This window comes from Labrus bergylta, chromosome 15 (assembly GCF_963930695.1).
Source record: "Labrus bergylta chromosome 15, fLabBer1.1, whole genome shotgun sequence".
In the NCBI taxonomy this organism is placed as follows: Eukaryota; Metazoa; Chordata; class Actinopteri; order Labriformes; family Labridae; genus Labrus; species Labrus bergylta.
The window spans coordinates 11,536,444-11,559,940 of record NC_089209.1 but is presented as its reverse complement, the minus strand read 5'-3'; the positions used below and the strand labels follow the sequence as shown (position 1 = coordinate 11,559,940).

The window sequence follows — 23,497 nt, the reverse complement described above, 5'->3', positions numbered from 1 at the left end:
CTCATAACCTTGCTGTAACTCTCTGAGCGTGTGTGTGTGTGTTTGTGTGTGTGTTTGTGTGTGTGTGTGTGTGTGTGTCCGTGTCCTGTCAGAGCCCTCTTTTCCTGGCTGCTTCCTGTTTCAGATCCAGGGGTGTGTTCCATTTCCTTCCTGCGCTGCCATAATCTTGGAAAGGCTTCTTTTTCGTCTTCCAACTCTATTAAATCTACAGTGTGTGTGTGTGACTGAATACGTTGGCTAGGTGTCTCTGTACGCTACTGTGTATGAAAAGTGTGCACATGCAGGTGATGATGGGGGGGGGGGGGGGGGGAATTGGGACACAGGGCTTCTCCACTACGCTTTCATGCGACCTTCGCTCTGCTCGCACAAACACCGGCTCACACCTCTGAGGTCAGACGCAGATAAGAAAAGACATGAATTAACTTTCCCACGGTGTGATGTCACCGCCTGAGAAAATCCTGTCTCACACATGCCTGTTTCTGGTCACCTCCAATTTTTTTTCCTTCTATCTCTTTCGACCGCTTTCCATAATCTCACTTGAGCAGACTTTATCCTACGTCACAAATACCTGCAGAGAGATTACGGGGTCGAACTCAGAATCTCTCTGGTGTGCAAACACAGACAAACAAAAACAGCAACAGCAACATAAAAATCTTTGCTCTTGTTTTAGTGGTTCGCACCTCTCTATCATTGATGAAACAACATTTTTCTTAAAGATTCCTTAAGAGGAATGTTTCTGCTTCCCGTCTGGGTGCTGTTGTTTTGACCCTTGCAAACTTTATTGGCTGCTCGTTGTGCTGGTCTTGCACCAGTTTAAGCCTATTTAGCTGTTTTGAAATCTGGATACAGAAAGAATGCCTCTTGTTATTGGATGTGACCCAGTAGTGTTATGACATGCTTTTAAGTGTAAAGTTCATGTTTCAAAAATAGAGCCATGTATAGATGTGGGATGTTTAATGCAAAGTATTTGCCTGTTAAATATATTTGTTCACAATGTGTACGTTTTGATCTCAATGTCAGTGTTGTGGTTTTTTCTCTCTCTGCTCTGTATATTTAAAACCACTGGCATCTGGACTAACTAACCTTATTCTGTCAACAAAAAACGTGAGCAAAAAAAAGTATTTCCCAATACTCAATTAAAAGTGAAATAATGACCAATAATGGATTATGGGCCCATTATGTTTCTTTTTTGTGCTAGCTGCTCCCATAATAAACCAATGCAATTCAGCTATTACAGCATTTTTATCACTCAACACAAAAGTTGCCCTATGCCCTCATTTGAGATAACACGTTTGTCAACAACAGTGGCAGAGAAACTATTCTAACTTGTCATCTTTAAGGTTCAGCTTCCAGGTGTAAAGCTGCTGCTTATGCCAGGAAACAGATCCTTTACGTGGTTTTGATGTTTTCTTGGTTTCGTTTCTCTTTATTATTAGGCATACAGAGTAACTGAAAACAGACGTAAGAGGATGCTGATGTGCTGCAAGCCATCTTTCTTTTTACAGTCTATGGTAACAGCGCTCGGGAGAAGCACTCCAAAACTGATGTCATGAGTGCTGTCATCATAAAAAAAAAAGCCTTTAGTAGACTCAGGCCCTGATCATGAAATGATACAAAATTTGACCATGTGATTTCCTTGACCAGGCCATTTAACAGATGTGCACTACTAACTGAATCTTTTTAATATCTAATTAGCAGAAACCCATACAAATAATTTGATTTTTGATCCTTCTGGCCTTCTCTAACTCCTTTGGAACATGGCATGCTCTTCAGCTACTTAATGCCATTAAAAAACGCTGGTGAAAAGTGAAAAATTGTAAGGTTGGTTTTTAGAGGGGGGTTTTTTTGACTGGAAAGTGTCATTAAAGCTGTGGGAGTAATCCAAAACAATGTGCTGAGGATATTTGCAGTGATTGGTTAATCACTACCAGCTACCCAAAAATGTCTCTGCTGTTAAAGAATATATCTTAAAGCTTCTTTAAGAGATAGACAGTCCATCAAATATATGTTTTTTTTAGGTATAGGTGTACATCATTGTCACACATAATCCCACTCTCAATTTTAAAGCTCTGGTCGGAGTAACTGGACTATCTGAAAGCTCCTCCGGCCAGTCTAAGGTCATGACACTGTTTCCATGTTTGTATATTGCTGCCATAGTAACTGTGAGATGATCTGTCCCCTATCTTGGTCCTTAGTAGAGTCTACTCCTGAGCTCTTGTGAAGCACTTTGGGAAATATGCACTCCCAATGTTACACACACAACCAGACAGAGATAGCTGTTAAATTTAAGGTACTTAACTGATGTCCTACATGCATGTGCTAACTGGGAACCAGTAGTTCCTTTGACTGTTTTAAGTTCATTTTGTTTTTCTGAAAATGGAAAATCTTGATCATAAAATACCAGACATGCACAGGCAAACCAAAACAGGAAGAATTCAGGAGCATTTCTAAAAGCAACTGCCGCTAGGGAAAACAGAAGACAAAAGCACGACTACAATTGTCACGTGTTCTCTTAAGATGCAGACAAACTACTCTTAGCAACAGCTGCAGATATTTAAAAACACATACATGTTTTAAATAAAACTATTTCCATGTATGTCTTTCCCCACAGACGGTCCGGCAGATGATGACACGACAGTCCCTTGCATCTCAACGCCGTCCACAAATATCAAACCAAACAAGCGCTGATTGCATCAAGACTCCTAAACAAACACCTCATTCGCACTTCCCCAGCCAAACTTTGTCCCTTAAATATCTCACCCACTGCTCCTCTCTTTCATTTTCCTTCAAATAAAACAACTTGCACAACCCCACTTCAGAGCGAAACCTTTTTTTCTACACAAACCACAAAACACCAAACAGTCCCCCAAAGAATGGCCACCGTCTTTAACGAGGAAACACGGCCTGTGTCTTCAGGGGGGGGAAAAAAAAGCACTTTTCATGAAGTTTAGTGCTTTTCAGAGTCCACAGAAAAACAAAGTATTGAAAACAAATTTGCTTTCTACTTCTTCAATTGGTTCCATGCACTGAGCAGATGCCTTAACATCACTGGGGGATTATTTGTGATCGGAACGGTAAAATATAGAAAAGTAGCCGTTGTTGTCGTGTCAAACCGAAGATACAAAGAAGCAAATTATTGGCGTTGAAATTCAAGAAAAGCAGCCGAAAGCCGACGCATTAAGTTGTTTAAGAAGCCGCTGCCTCTCTGAATAAGTCTGGGGACTTTTCATCCTGCCGTAACTGGGTTGTCTTTTGCAGCGGGAGGGGGGGCTTTAGAGTGGCACAGAGGGGGCTGTGTTTTCCATGTGTGCATGTGTGTTCATACTTGCTGTGTTCCTCTTCAGGCAGGCTGTCAGTATGTGGAACAGACTTGGAAAGCTTTGGCTCAGGGCTTTCTTTCTGTTTTTTTTCCACAGAGCTGATGCATTTGCTGGGGTTTGAGCCACAGCATCTGTTGCTTTGAGGGGGCCTGCTATTTATCAAACTGAAGCTGAGTCTGCTGGGAGCCCAACGGGAAAGAAACATGGCTTACCATATAGGTTAACCCCCCTCCTTTTTTGCCTTTCTACTCCCTCTCTCTCTCCCTCTTTCAATCTGAAGACATGTTATTCAGGGCTGATTGTGCGATGGGAATAACTCTGAGGGAGGGGGGCAAAGGGGGGCAAAACAAAAGCAGGGGTGAGCAGGAAAAACAAGAATATAAAGTGGCTTACATATTTCCCTCAACTCTGTTATAGTGTCATAGTTGAATGCATGAAAAAAATAATTGCTCAAGCACTTGGCGCCCAATGTTGTTTTTCAAAACTGTAATGCAGATCAGCCCTCGGCTTTTCAGGAATCCGCCGGCTGGTTCTTAGAAAGATTATAGTGGAGGAGAAGATAACTTGAATGTTTGGTTGTATCCCAGGCACATTGAAGCGATCAAAAAAAAAAACCGTTTTATTATTTGTTTTTGTGTGCTTTGGTAGACTAACAGACCCTCAGAAGCTCACTTTGCACATCCAGACTTGTCATGTCAGGAACTCCTCGCTTATTTTGTCAACTATCTGCTCTCGCACAAAAACACAGCAGCAGGGTTGACCTGAGTGGCTTCTCAATGTGATTGCTTATGTGTCAGGTGTGCTGCGAATCCTGCTTTGAGCACATTCTTTCTGACTGTCCTGTTGACAAGTGCAGTGATGGAGTGGAAGGGGGTGTTGCTTCAAGGCAATGATGGAAGGCCGCAAGGGAACAAATTAACATTGGAGAGAAGGAGCAGGGGAAGATGAATAGTTACGCAGAAAGACAGATATTGATTGACAGAAGAGAAGTAAGTGTTCTGAAAAGACCGGAAACAATCCTCAAGGTGGACTCTCTGTTCAGAGAATGAAGTTACATATCTAATCCATGCATGTAAAGTGAAAACAGTACATAACAGTATCCACCTCTAATGACCCACTTTTACTACCACCGGTCACCTTCTCTACTTCTTTTACCCTCGTCCCACTTTCCCTGTTTGCACTTCTCTCGTCCCCTTTTCCCCCCAAACAATATTTTTTCTCTCCCTCTCTTCTCTCTCTCTCATACCTCCACTGTGACGTAACTCCCTCCAACAAACATGTTTTCTTGAAGGGGGCGGGGGGGGGGGGGCACACACAGAGGCTCCATTCATGCAAAGTTGTTTTCTGCGCTTTCTACATTTTTCTTTACACAAGAGCACAAATACCTCACATGTCTCCCCTGCATCTGCCGAGCCAATAAATTCTGTATTTATGGAAGATGAATCTTGTTGTGGGTTAAGCCACCTCAAAACATGCCTCCTGACACGCGTTACGTCTTATGCAGGTACGTTGTTTTGATCCCTCTGTTAACATGAGATGGGCATACAATATAAACAGTTTTACGGTGTGCGAGAAAGAGGCACACACACTTCTGCAAACACATGTTCTCCAATCAAAGCGTTCACGCTGAGACTCAGCAACTGGTAAACAGGATATGAAACCTTCCTCTCCTGGCTTTTTCCCCCTTTTTTTTTTTTTTTTTTCTCTCCTATCAGATCTGACCTTTCCTCTACTTTTGCCTGTTCTTGACTTAAACTCGCTCTCCCAGCTCTCCTGTGAGTGTTTGTGGTTCATCTGAGTTTGTTTGGTTGACTTCTTGAGCCCTGTGGCATTCATTTCAAACACTTCTGAAAGTAATACCTCCCCACTCCCTTCTGGCAAACTGTGCGCTTCACTCAGTTCATCTCGGCTGGAGGGAAACTTTCCATGTCTGCGCTGTAACTCCGTGCAGACTTGCAGAGAATCGGTGTCCGGCTCATTTGCTTTATGGGTTGTGGCTGACTCATTCCCATGTACTTGGTGAAAGGTGTTTCGCTGGGAGACCACTCTGCTGAGCCTCACCCCTCCTCACACTCACCCCCCCCACCTCCACCTCCCTCTTGCTGGTGTTAGTGGAAGGGAAGATGACCATCTGCTGCCCCAGTTGCCCAGTGACTGGACAACAGCCTTCCCTTATGGCACAGTTCCACTGTCCATTGTCTGCTTGTGTGTGCGTGTGCGTGCATGCGTGCATGCATGTGTGTGTGTGTGTCTTTTTGCAGCTAAAATGTGTGTGTATGTGTATATCTGTCTCAAGAAGGGCCGAGTATTGTGTGACTCTTTCCTGTGGGAGTCGCACCCTCACCCAGCAGGACGCTCCTCCGTGCGGTTTGAGCTCATGAGGCCTTACAGTCAGGTTAGTGGAGGGTCAGAGATTTTAGAAGGCTACAGGCCAAAAACCTTTGCACCGGTGCATCAAAAGAATAGATTTCCTTTCCAGACATGTGTGCAGGATCACACACTCGCATGCAGACACAGACAATGACACACATCCATGTATGCTATTGTTACAGATCAAACAGGCTCATCATTAGCGTTCGTGAACTTGCTAGGAAAACGGGTCAGGTTGAGTCCAAAACTTTCACTTGCCAAAACTCATGTCTGATTGTCATTTTGCGACAGTTTTGACATCCTTCATGTAAAATCTTATATATTGCAGGTTTTTTTTTTTTTTTAACTCTAGCTAGCTTAGCTTAGCATTAAAAATGGAGACAAGTGGAAACGGCTACCTTTGCTCTGTTGTGAAGGTAGCCTAACCCTCTGACCCAAGACCTTATGAGCCCACTAATTAACATCAGATGATCTGTCTGTTTAATCCATACAAAACAACAGGCTAAATTCCCCAGTTGTTTCTCATCATTTATGTAGACTACGTTCTTACTTCAGTGAACCCATGCCGAATTAAAAAAACAAAACAAAAACAGTGATTTACAGTATGGGCTTTGATTGGCAGCATATTAAATCGCTGATTAAATCAAAGATAACAGCCTGTCAAAAACAGTCACATCATTAGCTCTTGCAGGGAAAAATGTACGTATTGATTAGTGACTCATTAGCAACCATCTTTGCTCATAGACCCCTGTGTATAAAACAGGGCCTGCTCTCTGCCATTTGGTGTCTTGGCAGGACGTGGATCACCCGAGAGACAAGCAGACGGCGCCCCAGGTGAGCACCCTCAATAAGTACGAGGGGAGGATGTCATTGTGTGTTTCCGTTAAGCTTCTCAAAGCCAATACTGAAAGATTTGCTGTGGCTAACCACAAGTTATTTTCCAGACAAGAGAAAAGTACTGTATGTGATAATGAAACCAGCTCTGGTCTGTGTAGAAAAACAAAACTCCCGCTGAGAACTGCATCTTATCTTAGTCACCTCGAGAAGTTAACACACAATACCATTGTTATTTCTTTCTCAATTCTGCGTTTGAAGTAGAGATCAAGAGTCCTCATCACGTTGTTTCACTCAGGCTGTATTAAGTGAGTGTGAAATGAAAAAGCACTAGAGTGTTTGACATTTCTGTCACCTGCAGTTTCCATTATTGTCTAGTATCTTATTCCCCCCCCTCCTTTCTGTTGCACACTTTGACTCTCTCGTATCACAAACAGGTGATTCAGGGCTGTTCTGAGCTCAGTTACCCATTCAGTCCTGTCTTTTACCACTTCCACTTCAAAATTGAAGATTTAATTTTATTATCACTTCCATAACTCACTCTCAGCATACGTACTGTAGGAGCAAAATGACGTTCTGAAATCAGGAACACTTGAAAGTACAACACACACAGTGAAAGTAAATATCAGGAGAGGTTGTTGATACAGATATGAAACACACTCTCTGTAGTGGGTTTCATATCATTCTTGATGAGGCCCACCATCGTCTTCAGCAAACTGAATGATGCGATTGGAGCTGGATCTGGCTGTGCAGTCGTGTCAGCAAGGTGAATAGGGGCGGAGTGAGCACACAGCCCTGGGGGGGGGGGGGTAGCTGAACGGTTCAAGTTCAAGTCCATCATCCAGTAGCAGAGAGGTGTGTTAAAGCCTAGTGTGCTCAGCTTCCTTATTAGCTGTTGTGGAATGATGGTGCTAAAAGTAAATTCTTGTTTTCCAGGTGTGTTAGGGCCAGGTGCAGGGCATTGTCCATGGATCTGTTAGCTCTGCATGTATACTGATGGGGGTTCATAGATGGGGGGAAGATGTTTCTGATGTACTGCATGACCAGCCTCTTGAAGCACTTCATTATGACTTGTGTCAAGGCTGTGGGGCGGTATTCATTCAGACATGATGCAGGGCACTTCCTCTGCACAGGGATAATGGTGGCAGATTCGAGGCACTTGGGAACAGCCTGGTGCAGGGAAGTGTTAAAGATGTCTATACGGACATCTTTCATTTGGTCAGCACAGCACCTCAGTAACTGCCCAGGTATTTGGTCCGGTACTGCAGCCTTCCGGAGATTAATCCGAGACAGAGCTTTCCTTATTCTGGGTGGGGTGAGACACTGACTGTTTTTGGGCTGGGTGTGGAGCTTTCAGGGCCGGTGTGTTGATGCCTAGAAACATGCATAGAAGTGATTTAGCTGGTCAGGGAGGGAGGGAGGGGGGGTCGGGGTCATCATGATCACAAATCTGCAGGGGATGCTTTGTAATTCGTGATGGCCTGGAATCCCTGCCACAGGGGCCATGAATCTCTGCTGTCAGTGAAGTGGCTGTTAATTCTGTTCTCTCTCTAATTCACAGGTTGTTTCTTGCCTCCCTGAGAGCTGCCTCATCTTTGAACACTGCATCTCGGCTCTTGACCTCCCAATTTATTTATGTTTTTTTGGTTTGAATGCACAATGATTGTCCTGATGAGTTAAAGTGGGAAGAGGGGATGCCTCTTTAGAGCTAGAGATGGCCTTGTCCAGTGTGTTTTTTACTTCTGCTTGCAAACCTTTATGTGTTTGGTAAAACTCTGGCAGGACTGTTTTAAGGTTGGCATGGTTAAAATCCATGTTGGCTGCAACATGCAGTTCAGACAGATCCTCCTTATCATTAGCACTGGGAGGAATATACACAATCACAATGATGATACTTGTGAATTCCCTCAGCAGGTAGAAAGACTGACATTTCAGGCGAATGCTGTGCAGTGCATACAGATGACAAAATAATCCTGGCACCGTGCTTTGATTATATACACACAGAGGCCGCCTCTGCGGGTCTAACTAGAGAGCGATGTTATTCTTTCAGCTTGGTGGAGAGTGAGTGCTGCATGGTCCTCTATAACAGCAGGTGATCCAGTTTGTTTTCCAGAAAGCGTACATTTGCGAGCAGGATGGACGGTACAGCCAGTTGGTGGGGGCTAGCTTTAAGCCTAGCATTGGATGCCTCACTTACTATGCTTCTGAGCTCTTTTAAAGTACTTGTGCTGTATCCTCACTCCTCGATAAGGCTCAGGGCCCTGTTAAGCCCCGCAGCCCAAGTTACTGTAGCTCATTCGCTGGGATGCTTGCACAGTGGTGTGGGGGGTGATCTTCTGATCTGTAACAGAGACTCCCGACTGTATACATATTTACCATAGCTGTTCATCCTGACAGGATGCTTAACAGACGAGGAGTTGGATGACAAAACATACTGAATGGGAGAAGCCACTTCAACCAGGTGCACCACCATCTTGCCTTGACATTCTTACCTTGACAATGAAAAACAGAGGCAATGTGAGAGCCCTGCTGATGAAACTGAACTTTTCTTGACAGACATCCGACGAGGACAACAAGCCTGGAGCAATGCATTTGCTCCTGAGCTGAAAGAATGTTGTGAGCACGTTCAACTACAGTTATGTCAGTGGTATTTTAAGCTCGAGCGACATACACTGTGAGACATTCAAAGTTACAAGTTCTTTGCATGATTGAAAAGTTTTCTCGCTCCATTTTTAATTTTTATTACCTGTCTAACTCGCACCTCAGACTTGATTGCATAATAATAGATTGTTGACTGAGCCTAAAACTGGCAGGGAGTAGAGGTTGACAAATGCTCCCGGGGAGAGCAGGGGGATCAGGGGAGATTTGTGGATTGGTGCTGAGCCATGCTGCCTTGGTTTTAAGGGGTGTGTATGTGTGTGTTTGTGTGGGAAACCTGATAGAAATCTGATTTGGCAGAGCTGTTATCCCCTTTAGACTTCAACAGTTAGGCCTGCACTGCACTGCACCACTAATCCCATAATGGGCTGACTCTGCACTGAGGCCGCACACACACTGTTCCCCTCTGTAAGAACTGTGACAGTGGCTCTGTTTCTGCTTCCCATGTATGTGCGTGTGTATTTTGTTTTGTGTGGGCCTCCACAGGTGAGTGGTCACTGATAGGTAATCTAGTGTACAGAGTCATCAATTTTCCCGCTGCACAGGAAGTGGCTGGTTATTGATTCTCAGGGACAATGATGTCACTCCAGACGGTGCAGGCTGTTTACTTATCCATGATAAGGTCCGAGGCGCTTTCTCTGTGCTCACTGATCAAATAATCCGCTCCCCCTGTCCTCTTACCTTTTATCACTCTTTCCACTCTCCATCTTTTCATTCCTTGTGAGTGCCCCCTTTAACCTCCATGTCCATTATGTGTGACATAATCACTGATGAGGGTCACTTATCAGCGGTGGCTACATTGCTCATCTGATTACAGTGTTTATCACATTTCTTATCACATATGACCCACACAAATGTCTGCTTTGTCGGCAAGAATAAATGCAGCGTTACGATTTTAATACTTTTCCCAAATAACTTCAACGTCTTGTACATCTGCAGATTTTTTTGTCAAAAAGTAGAAAGTTTTAAAATGAGTTTTAAAATGAGCAACAGTCCTGTTAGAGAGTCCTTTAATCATCTCTTCGTTGATGACCTTCTCCTTTTTCTGACTTTTTTAAACTTATGCGGATACTTAAAAACTTCAAACGCCACAGTGCAAATTCATAGCCGTGAACTCACTTGTAGGCTAATTGATTTTTAGCTTGCATGGCACCAATAGGAACACTGCCAGACAGCTTGGCAGGGTTAATACAATGGTGTCCTCCTTCTTTGGTTAAGTAAGACCACTTATTGCACATCAGTACACAGCAGGTTGTCTGTGCATTTTTTTTCCCTCACAATAATAATTATTAAAAGTATAGCTAATTCTATTCAAAACCAAATAAGTCACAACCTTCTGACTGATTTCAGAGCGTTAGTGTCTGCATGAAGACACTAACGGCAGACGGAACAATAGAATTTCATCACCACTGAAATATAACCAGTGATTGCTACACTGGACGGAAGCTATTTTTATCTCCCAATAACATCTGTCTCTTAAAAGTTGGCAAGAAAGTTCAATCAGATGGTCCACATGATGAACGATACAGGAGAGTAGTTGGTTTGTTCTGTTGTTGGTCCAACAGTCCTGTAATTGATTAACCACAAAGCAAATATATCCGACACTACCTGTGGCATGAGGACCACACACACAAACACAAGCACACACACACACACACACACACACACACACACACACACACACACACACACACACACACAATTCTGTTAAGGTTATGGGGTCCATGGAGATATTAAAAGGGAACAACAAGCATACACCAAACTTTAAACATTAACCCAGTACAGTTTTACAAGGGTGAGTTAAAAAGAAAAGTAGAGCTGGATTCATTGTTCAGATAAATAACACAAACCACAGATATTGTCATATGAGATCATTTTTCTAAAAACAAGTCTGAACATTTGATTAGAAATAAAAATTCTTACCTGCAGCTTTTGCAGATACAAGCAAACATGGTATCTGTGATATGTGTGCAATATTTAAACAGCATATTGTGCTAGATGAAATTGAAACATTAAAAGTTGTAATTTTCCTCATAATGTCTATTCAGCCAAACCTTCTATACAGTCAGGTTTAAGTATAATGATTTTTTATTGCACTTTTTTTTAAGATAATGAGACACGTGCGTGACTTGGCATGCTCGGTTTGCGGAACTTGTTGGATGTATGGACATATTTTGGACCAGAAGATAAAGTGCCTTTGCAAGCAATTTCTATATGTTTCCACTGTTGCTGTGGACAATACTGAACTCATGATCTCATGTCATGTGCTTGAGGAACTCCCTGGGTATAGTCTCAAAAGAAGAAACCTGCATATACATGTGCAGGGAGTATGTTGTGTACTATATGTTGGTGCTTGTCCTTCTTGTGTTTGCACTTCACTGTGTGTAATGCCTACTGTTTAAGCAAAACAGAAATGTGCTGTTGTTTAGATTTCTGTTATTGACCTTTGATAAGCCTGTTGATTCCTGGTGATTAGGAATTTTGGGCGCTGTTGTGTATTTTTGAAAGCAGAGTCCATTCAGATAGAGGGGAAAAAACAGCTGAGTGTTAGAGAGAGAACAAGCCCGTAGTTACTTTCTCGTAAATAACAAAAAACAAAACCTGCACTTTCAAACAGGATAAGTTAACAAAATATATTAAGGAGATATAGTCATTGATATACTGTAAACTTCACAGGAAAATACAAGCTTAAGGCTGACTATTATCATGTTCAAATCAAGTTAATTTGACGACATCTATGCAATTGAACTCATTCCTGCACAGCAATTGTGCAACAATCCAAACACATTACATCTATAGAGATCCATAGATCCATAGAGCCATAGATCGGTCGTTGTTGTTTCTTGTAGCCAATGAAATTCTTAATCATGAGGATATGCTGCATCTTTGTTTACTTATGGGATTTTTACTCTAGGAATTCTGACCAATTACTATAGAGAGCATTTCTAAGAATTGTGAATGTTTAGTCAGAAGTCTAAATTGCACATTTGCAATGTAGAACGGAAGGTAATGTGTATCAACAAGTAATCAAGGAACAGGACATCGCAAAGTGTTGAGTATTTGCTACTTCATGTACAAATTTATTTATTTGCTATGAAATAAACATTTCTTTTTTAAATCTGTTTTGAATTTGTTAGTTTAAATTCAACATGGAGAAATACTTTTCACATGTACCTAAGGTAGACTTTCACACTACACTCCATCCTGGTTTTCTTGTTTCTATTTCTTAATCTCTTAGCATTGATGTTATTTTTTTCAGCTTAGCCAGGTGAAGAGGACAGAGACAAAGGTGATCGAGTTTCCCCGTAATCAAACAGGCATTTTATAAATCATTAAGCATTAATGAAGCAGTCACCGTGACGTAACACGGAAATGAGGCTCTGCCAGCTTTTTTTGTTCTACCATTCAGTACTCGGGGCTCATTGCCTATTAATGAAGTAAGAGGACACGGACAAAATGTTTCTGAGGGCAACAATTAGAGCATATCACTTTCTCCCTCCTTAAAGTAGAGCAGCAACACATCCACGAAATGTATTCTGGTGAAGGTTACGGATTGAGGAGACAGGAGGGGGAAAAAAAGAGAAGAAGGTAGAATTGAAACTGACAACAGACATCTCAGATGAATTGACCAAATTCATACAGCAGCCTTGCCTCTGTTGAGATGTTCAGGCAGGGAAGAGAACGGCCTATACTAACTAAACACAGACCTATGCTAATATTAGCATTAAGTCACGCAATAGCTAAAATTACCATTAGCTAAAAGATGGCGAAAAGCTAATGTTACATTTGCTAGTGTTACACACCTCAATAGAGAATGCATTAATTCCTAGCTGACATAATGTTTTCATTCCCTTCCTAACCAAAGTTATGTTAGCACAAATGTGTGAATGTTGATGTCAGCTGTTTTCTTTTGGTAGCTACTGTATAAGGTTATCATGGTAAAGAGATAAGATGTCAGATACTTTATCATTTACAAACTGTATGACAGCATTTTAATGACAGCATATCAGAGATATAATACTACTACTAATAATAATAATAGCTGCTTTGACAGACAAAGACATAAACTCAGGACAAGAACAGAACAGACATCAACAGTCAGGCCAAACTGAGAGTGTACAAATAATATGAATGCGAAAAACAGGAAGAAGAAAAGATACAACAGGCAGGTCTTAAAAGGCAGTTAAAGCTACTAAGTAATAAAATAAAGGAAATGAAATAAGGGTCAACAAGATGATGAGAACAATACAAACGTGAAGAGGGAGATGACATCACATCACAAACACTTAAAAACAAAATAAAGAGATAAAAAGGAGGAATAAAAGATAGATGGTTCAGTAAATATATTAAAAAAGCAACAGAGGAGATAAGAGTAAAACGTTAGAAGGAGTAGGGATGAATAAAGGAAAGGAGCAATTAATAAAAAGCATTTAAAAGCGGGGAATCTCAAAGATGTCACTGGATGTGCTCACGTGGTTGCTGTCTGAATATGGTGAATACAGGAGATTTCTGATGTGTGCTGTGGTCTCTGTGTTGTATTACGTCAGACTTTATCAGTGTCTGTTTCTGTCTCCTGTCCAGGCTGGTATAACTCACACTTCATCCCTGCTCTCTGGACTGGCAGCCCATCTTGTTCTGTAACATAAAAAGATTAGATTGAGTCACTCGTGTTCTCTGAGCAGCTACACGGAGGAAGCAAAACTCTGCGTTTTGTTTGGCTCATCAGCCTCTGAACCAAACCTCCCTCTTTGATCTCTAGTTAAAAGTGTCTCAAGCTGGAAGCTGCTGTTTAGACCTTGTTTGTTTATTGCTGTTTTTGGTAATGAATCATCTCCTTTTCCGTGTTCTCACACAGACAGGTGAAGGGGTCTGATCTTTTGAGTTTGGTTTACAGCGCTCATTTGAGAATTAGAGGCTGACGATCAACAACCTTTTGGCCAGGTTCCTGGTGACATGACTCATTTTTCTTTATGCACAGTCAGCAGAGCCTGAGGTCTATTCGCATGGAGAGAGAGAAACAGCTGTGCATGCCAGAAGGCACACAGCAGCGTCCGTCTAGAGTGGCTGTTTTCTATGGGGCTCTTTGAGTGGCCATGGTGGTGTGAGGTCAGCCCCATGCTTTTTTTTTTATAACATGGGTTCTAGAGATAAGCTAGCCATAGATTTCAACATACATGTCTTCTGCATCTGCACTGCTTTGTAAAACTCTGTTGAAGTTATGTCTTTTGAACTTTTGGCATCAACTATTGACTCCTGTGTTTAAACATCTTGTAGAGAGGGTGGAGCTTAGTTGTTGTTACAGAGAAGTTGGCAAGAAAAAGGACAGGACCAGAAAGAATGGAGAGTTTTTGCATTGATCTGCGGTGGCTGTGTCATATCAGGCTAAAGATAGCAGGGGAAGGGATTGGTATTTTCTGTTTTTCTATGGGATCTTTTCTCTTGCAGCCTGTTGTATTGTGACAGCTGCCCTCTCCCTGTAAGAATAACATCCCCGGGAACTCACTCTTCCTCACATGCACACAGGGGTTGCAGGCTAACGCCTCTCGCACGGATTTTTTTCAGAAGTTGTGTATTTGCATGATTACGACTGTCATAAAAAGAGAGGTTATCTTTCATCCCAGATACCTCTTTTCCACCTCGACCTGTACTTTTTTCGCTCACTTTTCCGTGCTCAAGCTCCCCGCAGTTCCTCTACATTTCATGGAATCCAGGGAACAGTGCTTCCTCCCAGTGTTGGTGCGTTGGTCCAGGGCCTGCTGGACTAGGGGCTGACGGGGGGGGGGGGGGGGGGGGGGGGGGGCACGCCTCTCCCCTCAGGAAGGTCGGCGCTTGGCGAGACCACTGCCCTCTGATAGCTTGCCAGAATACACAGAGATCAGTGAAGAGGCGACTGGGAAAAAAAGGAGAAGAAAAGGAACCAAGAGAGTCAAAGGGGGCACCTTTGGTCAACAATCATTCAACCTTGGATCAAAAGTCTCTACACAAATGAATATGAAGGAGAAGAAAATTACAGTACACTCCAAAAACTAGTGGAGAAACATCGCAGCTGATCTGTGATCCTTTTCGAATCACCCCCCGGGGTTTGGACCGCATGTGATCGGTGGATCGATAGAAAATGTATCATTATTTTATAAGACAAATTGACTGCCTCTAAATGCCTTACAGACTCTCAGGGGAAAGAATACAGTTTAATTAGTGCTTCTTTGGGCCTTAGAGATCTGCTGTACAAATAGGAAGACAATTCAGTCAGGAAATAGAATTCTACGCAAGCATTTCATAGACTTACTTTGATTCAAACGATGTTTCAACTCTTCTCCCCTTTAATCTCATCAATTAATTATGTGAGGTTTGAGATAACTTTGGTCCAGTTTTATACCCTTGTTATTGCTCTTTAACACAAGAGTCTGCATGATGTTGCATGTGGACAGGTAGGGGTTAACCCTCCAGTTCGCTCGGTTACTATACAGTCTATGGGGTAAACGCTCACTGATAGATGAACAAGCTCAAACCTTGAAGCCCTGTTTGAAGAGTGTGGTGGGGGTGGGTGGCTGACTTTGCAGTTCTCCCTCTTTGACAAGTTTTACACCATCATTGTTTCTGTAAATCTGTACATATAGAATCAATGATTTACTGTTAAAAAAAAAAGACTTGCCGCATGTTTCAGAGGGATCTGTTTACTTGGAGAACAAAAGTCTACGTTTGTTTTTCAAACTCAAGTTGCAGTTGAGCCTCTGGGCTAAGTTGAACCATGTGGTTTTGTGTTTCCTGTGAAGTGAGGAAACATTAGTTTTTTGCCACTTTTTTGTCACAGAAACTTAGACAAAAATTAAAACTGGGCAAACACCAGTATACTAAATGACTTTCTAAATAACTTTCTATGAACCAGACCACATTGGTTTGTTCAGTGAACTTCATACCTCGGCAGAAGTTATTATTTTTTTTTTTCTGTTTTCTTTTCTCTTTTTTTTTCCCCCAGAGAAACAAGAGAGGCAGAGAAGGAGAGTGGAGAAGATTGGTTCCTGAAAGTGTTGTTCTGCACTGTGATTGGTTGAAGCCTGTTGCTAGGCTTGTGTCAGTGTTAGAAAGTTTTCTGCTTCTCTTCGCTGCGCTCTGATAGGTTAGGTCTGAACTGGTCTGGTGGACTTGTGCCACTTGTTGAACATCCCCACAGTTTTTGCGGTTCTCTCGTGTCTAACTGCATGAGAAAACACAGCAGCCCCAGTGCAGAAACACACATGTGCAGAGTTTATGCCTGGCATGCTTTTCTCTCCCTGTTTTTTCTCTCCCTGTTTTTTAATCTCATCAACTTTTATCGCCTTCTTTATTGGTTTGAGGCTGTTGTTAATTCTGCTTCACACTTGTAAAGGAAAAAAAAAACTACTTTCGGGAGCATTGGAGAGACTGGCTGCCATACTTTTAGACTTATAAAAAGTTTAGTGAATGAAATCCTGACAGTAGATGTTAATGAAACAGCTACTTTACTTTAGAACTAATTGTTTGTCCTAGATTTAGTATCCACTTTAACCACTTTGAACAGTGATGTATTTTCTGTTCCCATTACTCTGTTGTAAAACATCCTAACAGCATGCCAGCTGTTAAATGTCTAATATTTGTTTGCTTGTATTATTCACTTTACTCTTATGTCCTCAGAGAGTCTAATTCAGTGAACTTCCTGATTTATAAAGGGGTTTTTCTGTCCTATTTGACACAGTGGTTTACAAGTAACATCTGAAAGTCAAGCAACTTTGTGGATTCAGTCACACTTCATGTATTAGCTCTTACAGAAGCAACTATTTTTTGTGCAGCTGCAAATTTTAACAAGTTCAGACTTGTAAAAGTTGTCACCTTTTATAATTCTCATGTGCCATGGCAACAGCAGTGTTAGTGACATGTAAAGTGTGAGGCCAGCGTTAAGTTCATTGAGGGTTAAAACTTAAACTTAATGTGAACATTATTTACCGCTTAATAAAAAAACTTTTGGAGAAACGTCACATGCTAATGGAACTGCGCGTCTGGCAGGCAAGAAAGACTCGCTGTACGCTACAGAGATGTTATTGGTCTCTATTGCCACCCACGTTTTTATTAATTTGTTTTAATTTTTCAAATGATTGACAGTTGTTGTTGAATGTGATGCTTTAACCGATGCAGCGACAAGCCCGGGTTATTTCTTGCCCTTCACTTCCCAAATGGGCATCGTTGAGTCAGACAGTGCAAGTACATAAAACTGTCTGTACTTTTGTAGACAGCAGTGTAAGGAGAGGAATCTATTCTAAATGTAAGCGAACATCACTGAAGTGACATTCTGGTGTTATTCAACAGAAATTGCCTTAACAAATGCCTTTTTGTTCTATTCATCATATAATGTCAAAAATACTTATTAGATATGTCTTTGTTAAAAAGTTAAACAAATAGGCATTCGTTGGGACACTTTCACTTACTTTGCCATTTCTAGCGATTGAAGTTTCCCTCCAGCCCTCCGCGCTAGTTATGTGACTGAAAGCTGTGAATAGGCTATTACACACTTTAGTTTAGCTACTCGTCCTTTCCAGTTTGAGACTCTCATACTGTATCGTTTTTAAAGTGAAAAAAACTAACCTTGAAAATATCCATAGAAACTTCCAAAAGCACTTCTAGAGCACATACACTACTCTGTTATATTGTCACCATGTTCAGATGACAGCCATTCTCCTCTGACCTGATGCTCAGGGATGAATCAGCCCCCAGGAAGTGAGCCGACCATTGAAGCCAATTTTACATGGTGGCTTAGTATTGCTGCAACATGGGATGATATTGGGCCCAAAAATACTTTTCCCCTTAAGCTAACATTGGGAAAGAGACATATATAAATCTTGTACATCAGCTCATTGGAATGAACAGGGCGCCGCCTCCAATGCTGTATCCATTCTTAAATACATACATGGGTGGAAAGTTAAAGTTCACATACTGTTTTGTTGTTGGTTTGCAAACAACATAAACTTAGAGAAACTCAAAAATCGCTATCATTTCACTTCTCCCAAATTAACAGACTACCCAAAACTAAATGACGTAGGCGAAATTCTGGCACACACACACACACACACACACACACACACACACACACACACACACAGTTGCTGGTTTATTTGCTATAACAGTAAATGAGTCTCTCCATTTACTGAATTTTATAAAAAAGTACATTTGATTGCATGCATAAGCTACAAAAACATGAACATTCAAACTAACTGCAGGTGACATCAGATAATTAAGGCGTCTTCAGCTGCAGGTTTTCAGACTCCCCTGAGACACCTGCAATGTGGTTTTCACAGGTCGCGAAGGTCGCGCTGTTCTGAACATGCTACTGAAGTTACCACAATAGACACAGAGTGTGACAGGTTTTTAATACAAGCTAAGCACAATATGTCAATGTTTCTAGCCAGATATGTTTTCATGATCTTAATATATTTAATATTGGAGACATGAAATAAGCAGGTTCAACTCACTTAGTTTAAGTTACAGGGACTGAAACTAGATGTGTGGTTTAACAAAAAACACATCCAGTCAAGGGTCTTTTTCTAAAAGAAATGTCCAGAGCTTTTCTCAATCTTCATCTTTGATCACAAAAGCCTCTTATGACTTCATGTAACTTGTTTACAAGTTCTGCTTTTTACATAATACTCCTCTTTGTACCAACTGTGAAACTTTGCAGTGATAAAATGAAGATGTAATCAGTGTTGATCTAAGAAGAAGCAGATGTCTGGATAACTGCACTCATACATACATACTCCTGATGTGGGTGCAGTAAAGCTTCACACAGCAGTCGTTGTGAGCCCTCTGACAATGGTGTTTGGCCCTGTCTGTGAGGCCTAAGCGCTTTTTATGTAAAAGGTTTGGTGTGTCGTAAGCCCCTAACGCTGACCAGCCTCTTCTGCAGCTTTGCTGAGCCATGGGGCTCCCAGCAGCCTCGGGAGTGCTGACTCCAGCCCTGGGAACATGTTTACAACTGCCCTGCACCCCATCCTATGGCATCAGGAGAGGGACCAGGGAGGGAGGGAGGGAGGGAGGGAGGGAGGGACGGGGTTTGGGGGGTGGTTGGCTCGCTCCACACAATGAATCTGCTGAATACTGTGCTATCCGACGAACAGTCAGTTGCAGAACTGGCCAGGCAGGCTCTGGATCACAGTGCACAGGGGCAGACTTGCCTTTTCTTGGCTGCTAATAATCCTGTCCTCATCAGTACCAACTTTTATGTGCTTGTCTGCTTCTTTATTGGGGTCCCTTCACAGTTCAGCCAAACATGATCCAACCAGGATTGCTGCTTCGCAAAAAAACAAACAAAGCTCGCACAGTATCTGATTTTTTTCTTCTTCTTCTTACAATTCAACCTTATTTTGTTGTTTTGCTCCCATAAGATGAGCCTTTGTGGAATCTGGGGAAAGAAAAGCCCGTTTGCTTGGAAAACATGTTATTTTTGAAATCTCGCACGGAAAATGACGCACAGATGTGCATGTGTGTAGCACAACAAAGTGGGCCAATAAGTGGATGCTTTTGTAATGTGGTTGATGTTGTTCCACAGACGATCAGCCACTTGACTTGCATGTGCTTTTTTAGCGAAACTAGACAGTTTGCTTTGTTGCTTTCCAGAAGTTTCTAAGAAAAACACCACTTGTTGTGCACAACATTTCCACAGCTAATGTGTATAAAAGTTTTAGTACAATGTTGTTGTCAGTATATCTCATTTGATATATTCTTGTAATAATTTACTTTTAACCTCCTATGGTGTGATAAAACAGTTATACACTGCTCCAGTGTGACCATGTTATTGTCAAGCTGGGATAAACAAAGCCATAAGATCTGCCTTCCTTATCTCTGCTTCCTCCTGGCTGTTAAAGGACTCCTTCAGCCGAGCCTGATTGGTGGAGGAGGAATGGCATTATCTGTGGTCTGATAGGCTGCGCTGCAAAACCACTAACTGAAGGGCTGTTGTTGTTGCAGCAGGTCCTGCAGCGATCCAGCTCTCGTGCAGATATGTGCACAGCCAAACTCTCCACCCTCCTCAGCCGAGGGCTCTTTTTACCCCTACCTAGTGCAGCAAGACACCAATAAGGGGGGGGCGGTGGGGGGGGGGGGGGTCAGAGGGGTCTTGGAGCCTAGTCTCTGCTGCATGCTAGTGCTGGCTTTGGCTTGTTGTTTTTACTGGATGCACACTACACAAATGCACATTACACACACACACACATTTTTTTTTTTTTTTTACACACATTGTTTCTTTTCTTTAATCAAGTTTTACAGAAAACTATTTCTAGTAAAACTGCAGTAGGGTTTCTCCATACCATTACGTATTGATTAAGTATTGAGTAAAGTGATTGGAGAGGACAATCAGTGATCACCCTGATTAATGCCACTATTTAGCACACTGACTGTCCTGCATAACAGTAAATTCAATCATGATCAATGGCAGCAGGGAACAAAAGAAGCAGAGAGAAGTGATGATGTTTTCTTAGAGGAGGGGGATTTTGTTCTCTCTGCTCACGTTTGGGCCCAATCGGTTGACTCCACCCTCACGTGCTTCTCTCAGTTGCCATTGGTGGACCGGAGGCTGTTATCGCCCCCCTGATTGGCCAGCGAGCGCGTCAGTCACACGAGCCTCGACTTATTTACCGAATGTATGCGCGAGAGAGGTCGGTATTCTGCTTCAGGGCTGCAACAGCTGACTGCCGAGCACTTTACCCAGTGCCTCCAGGAACAAAGAAACAGCCACCCAGAATACCAATTTTAATTTTTTTTTTACACCTTAAATTAATCAAAGTGCAGCGAGGATACGAGATGAGGCACGCGGTCACACCGGCAGCGAACGTGGAGAATAATTCTTTTAAAGTGACAAGCCTGTTAAAGATATGTACCCATTGTGAACGGCTTAGCAAAAAGGTAAGAGACAGAAAAAGCCTTAGAAGCGAAAACATCCTTTTTTTTCTTTCTTTTTTTTTAAATAAAGAGCACAGTTTGATGCTTCAACATGACGTTTGGATGTAGATTGTTTCTTTATTATTGGCGTTTCTATGCGAAGTTTTTCATTTCGGACAAACAAGCTGCAGTGCAGTCTTTTGTTGCTGCTTGTTTACCAGTAACAAGAGTTCGTGGTCAACGGGTCAGATATTGTCTTGTTTTTATCTTTTCATTGTTCATTTCATGTCCAAAGAAGTGGACACGTTCACTAAGTGTTCAGTTACATGTTTTTAACTCTGTGTCAAGTCGGAATAATTTGCATTTCTTAGTCATTCATTCATCTGCCTCATTGTGCTCTGCGGGATAGTGTCCACTGCTCGGACATGTCTCGACAAGCAGCGGAAAGTTACAGGGCAATGATAGAGGCAATGTGAAAGATTCCTATTGTGTTTTACATTTTCCCTTGGCGATTTTATCTGCCAAAGTTGTGCTGACGCTTCTAACAATTTTAAACGGAAAAGTGCAATTCCGTTTTTTTGTGTGAATTGAATCTATTGTGACTCTGCAAAAAAAACAGATTCTAACGCGGAGAGAACCCTAGTCTATAAATATTATGTTTTTTTTTTTAATTATCACTAGGATAAAGAGCAGGTTTATTGATGTCATACAAACAAAGCCACTCTGATTTATCACTCTGATGGAGCAATAAAGTGACAGCTGAGGGACTGCAGGAGAAATGAGAAGTGATTTTCGACGTGCTTGTTAGTTCTCTGCTTTCCTGCGGTTTTTAATGTGTATGTTTCTTATCGCCGTTTTTTTTTTTTGTGTTGCAGGACTTGGGAATACGGATCCCAAGACCCTTAGGAAACGGACCAAGCAGATTTATCCCTGAGAAAGAGGTATGAGATTGCCTGTAATCCCAGCTGGGACTTTTTTTTAATAACTTACAAATGTATCATTGATGTGATGAACCCATTATTTATTGTTTTCTTTTGTTAGATTCTCAAAGTCAGTAAAGTGGATGCCCGGACACAGTCGATATTTGAGGATGCATTTGCAGCCCTCGGTCGCCTGGATAACATATCCCTGGTGATGGGCTTCCACCCACAGTACCTGGAGGGTTTCCTCCGGACGCAGCACTACCTGCTGCAGATGGACGGACCCCTATCTTTGCACTACCGACACTACATCGGCATCATGGTACAGTCGGGTTTATCCCCAGAAAACTTACATCTATGCCTCATTTAACTGTAAAAATGTAAATTTTCCAGTGGTTAACATCTCTGTTACCGGTCATCTGACAGGCGGCAGCTAGACACCAGTGCTCCTACTTGGTCAACCTGCACGTGAACGACTTCCTCCAGGTTGGTGGCGATCCCAAATGGTTAAAGGGTCTCGATGAAGCCCCACAGAAGCTGCAGCAGCTCGGAGAGCTCAACAAAATCCTGGCCCACCGACCCTGGCTTCTCACCAAGGAACACATGGAGGTGAGAGGGTGGGATCAGTCCGGAGAGTGGATGAGGACATGAAAGTGTATTATGTAACATGCTGAGATCATGGGTGGAGGCTGCAGCTGAATTACTTTGATGGATTTTAAAGCTTCAGAGGTGAAGTTTTGCGAACAAAAGTAGCTGTAAAAAGGACCGTACAGGAAATCGATCAGGTTTTTCCAACTTCACCGCAGGTCATTGAAAGGTCATTATTTGACCCAACCTTTATTTTTTTTCCAGCGCCTTCTGAAGGCGGAGGAACACAGCTGGTCCCTGGCAGAGCTGATCCATGCTGTCGTCCTCCTTACACACTACCACTCCCTCGCCTCCTTCACCTTTGGATGTGGCATCACGCCTGAGATCCACTGTGACGGCGGACACACTTTCAGACCCCCCTCCCTCAGCCAGTTCTGCGTGTGTGACATTGCTAACGGCAACGGTCACATTAATCACCATGAGGATCCACTGGGCAACCAGGTCGGTACTTAATAGACTCTTAAGAGAGATTTAAAAAAAAAAAGGATATTGTGAATTTTTCCTTACCTGAAAATTGGGACTTTCCCTGACTTTTGGGTTTTTTCCTCTTTGTTTTTTTTATAGGAGATGTGTGGCGAGGTGGAGGTATTGATGGAGCGCATGAAGCAGCTGCAGGAATGCCGGGATGACGAGGAGGCCAGCCAGGAGGAGATGGCGACACGCTTTGAGAGGGAGAAGACGGAGAGCATGCTGGTCGTCACTGCGGAGGAAGAGGAATGTGTGCCCTCCAGGGACATCTCCCGACACTTTGAGGACCCCAGCTACGGCTACAAGGACTTCTCCAGGAGGGGGGAGCACGTGCCCACATTCAGAGTGCAGGTAGAGATCCAGCGCCCACCTGAAAGTAGAGAACAGCCCTCTAAAAAC

General features: G+C 42.5%; 1 protein-coding gene across 2 annotated transcripts in view; it reads left to right on the top strand.

The window, feature by feature from the left end:
- Positions 1-23,497, top strand: part of sesn1 (sestrin 1) — a 56,796-nt gene that overhangs the window by 30,015 nt on the left and 3,284 nt on the right. The window contains exons 1-6 of one of the 2 annotated variants that reach the window (XM_020632910.3): positions 20,841-21,086; positions 21,938-22,003; positions 22,104-22,304; positions 22,409-22,591; positions 22,835-23,071; positions 23,195-23,449. In XM_020632910.3, the coding sequence (XP_020488566.1) occupies positions 20,985-21,086; positions 21,938-22,003; positions 22,104-22,304; positions 22,409-22,591; positions 22,835-23,071; positions 23,195-23,449 (1,044 nt within the window). In that variant the 5' untranslated portion in view covers positions 20,841-20,984. Of the gene's footprint in view, positions 1-20,840; positions 21,087-21,937; positions 22,004-22,103; positions 22,305-22,408; positions 22,592-22,834; positions 23,072-23,194; positions 23,450-23,497 lie in introns of those variants that run through there. The other variant, XM_020632909.3, reaches the window with a different exon arrangement.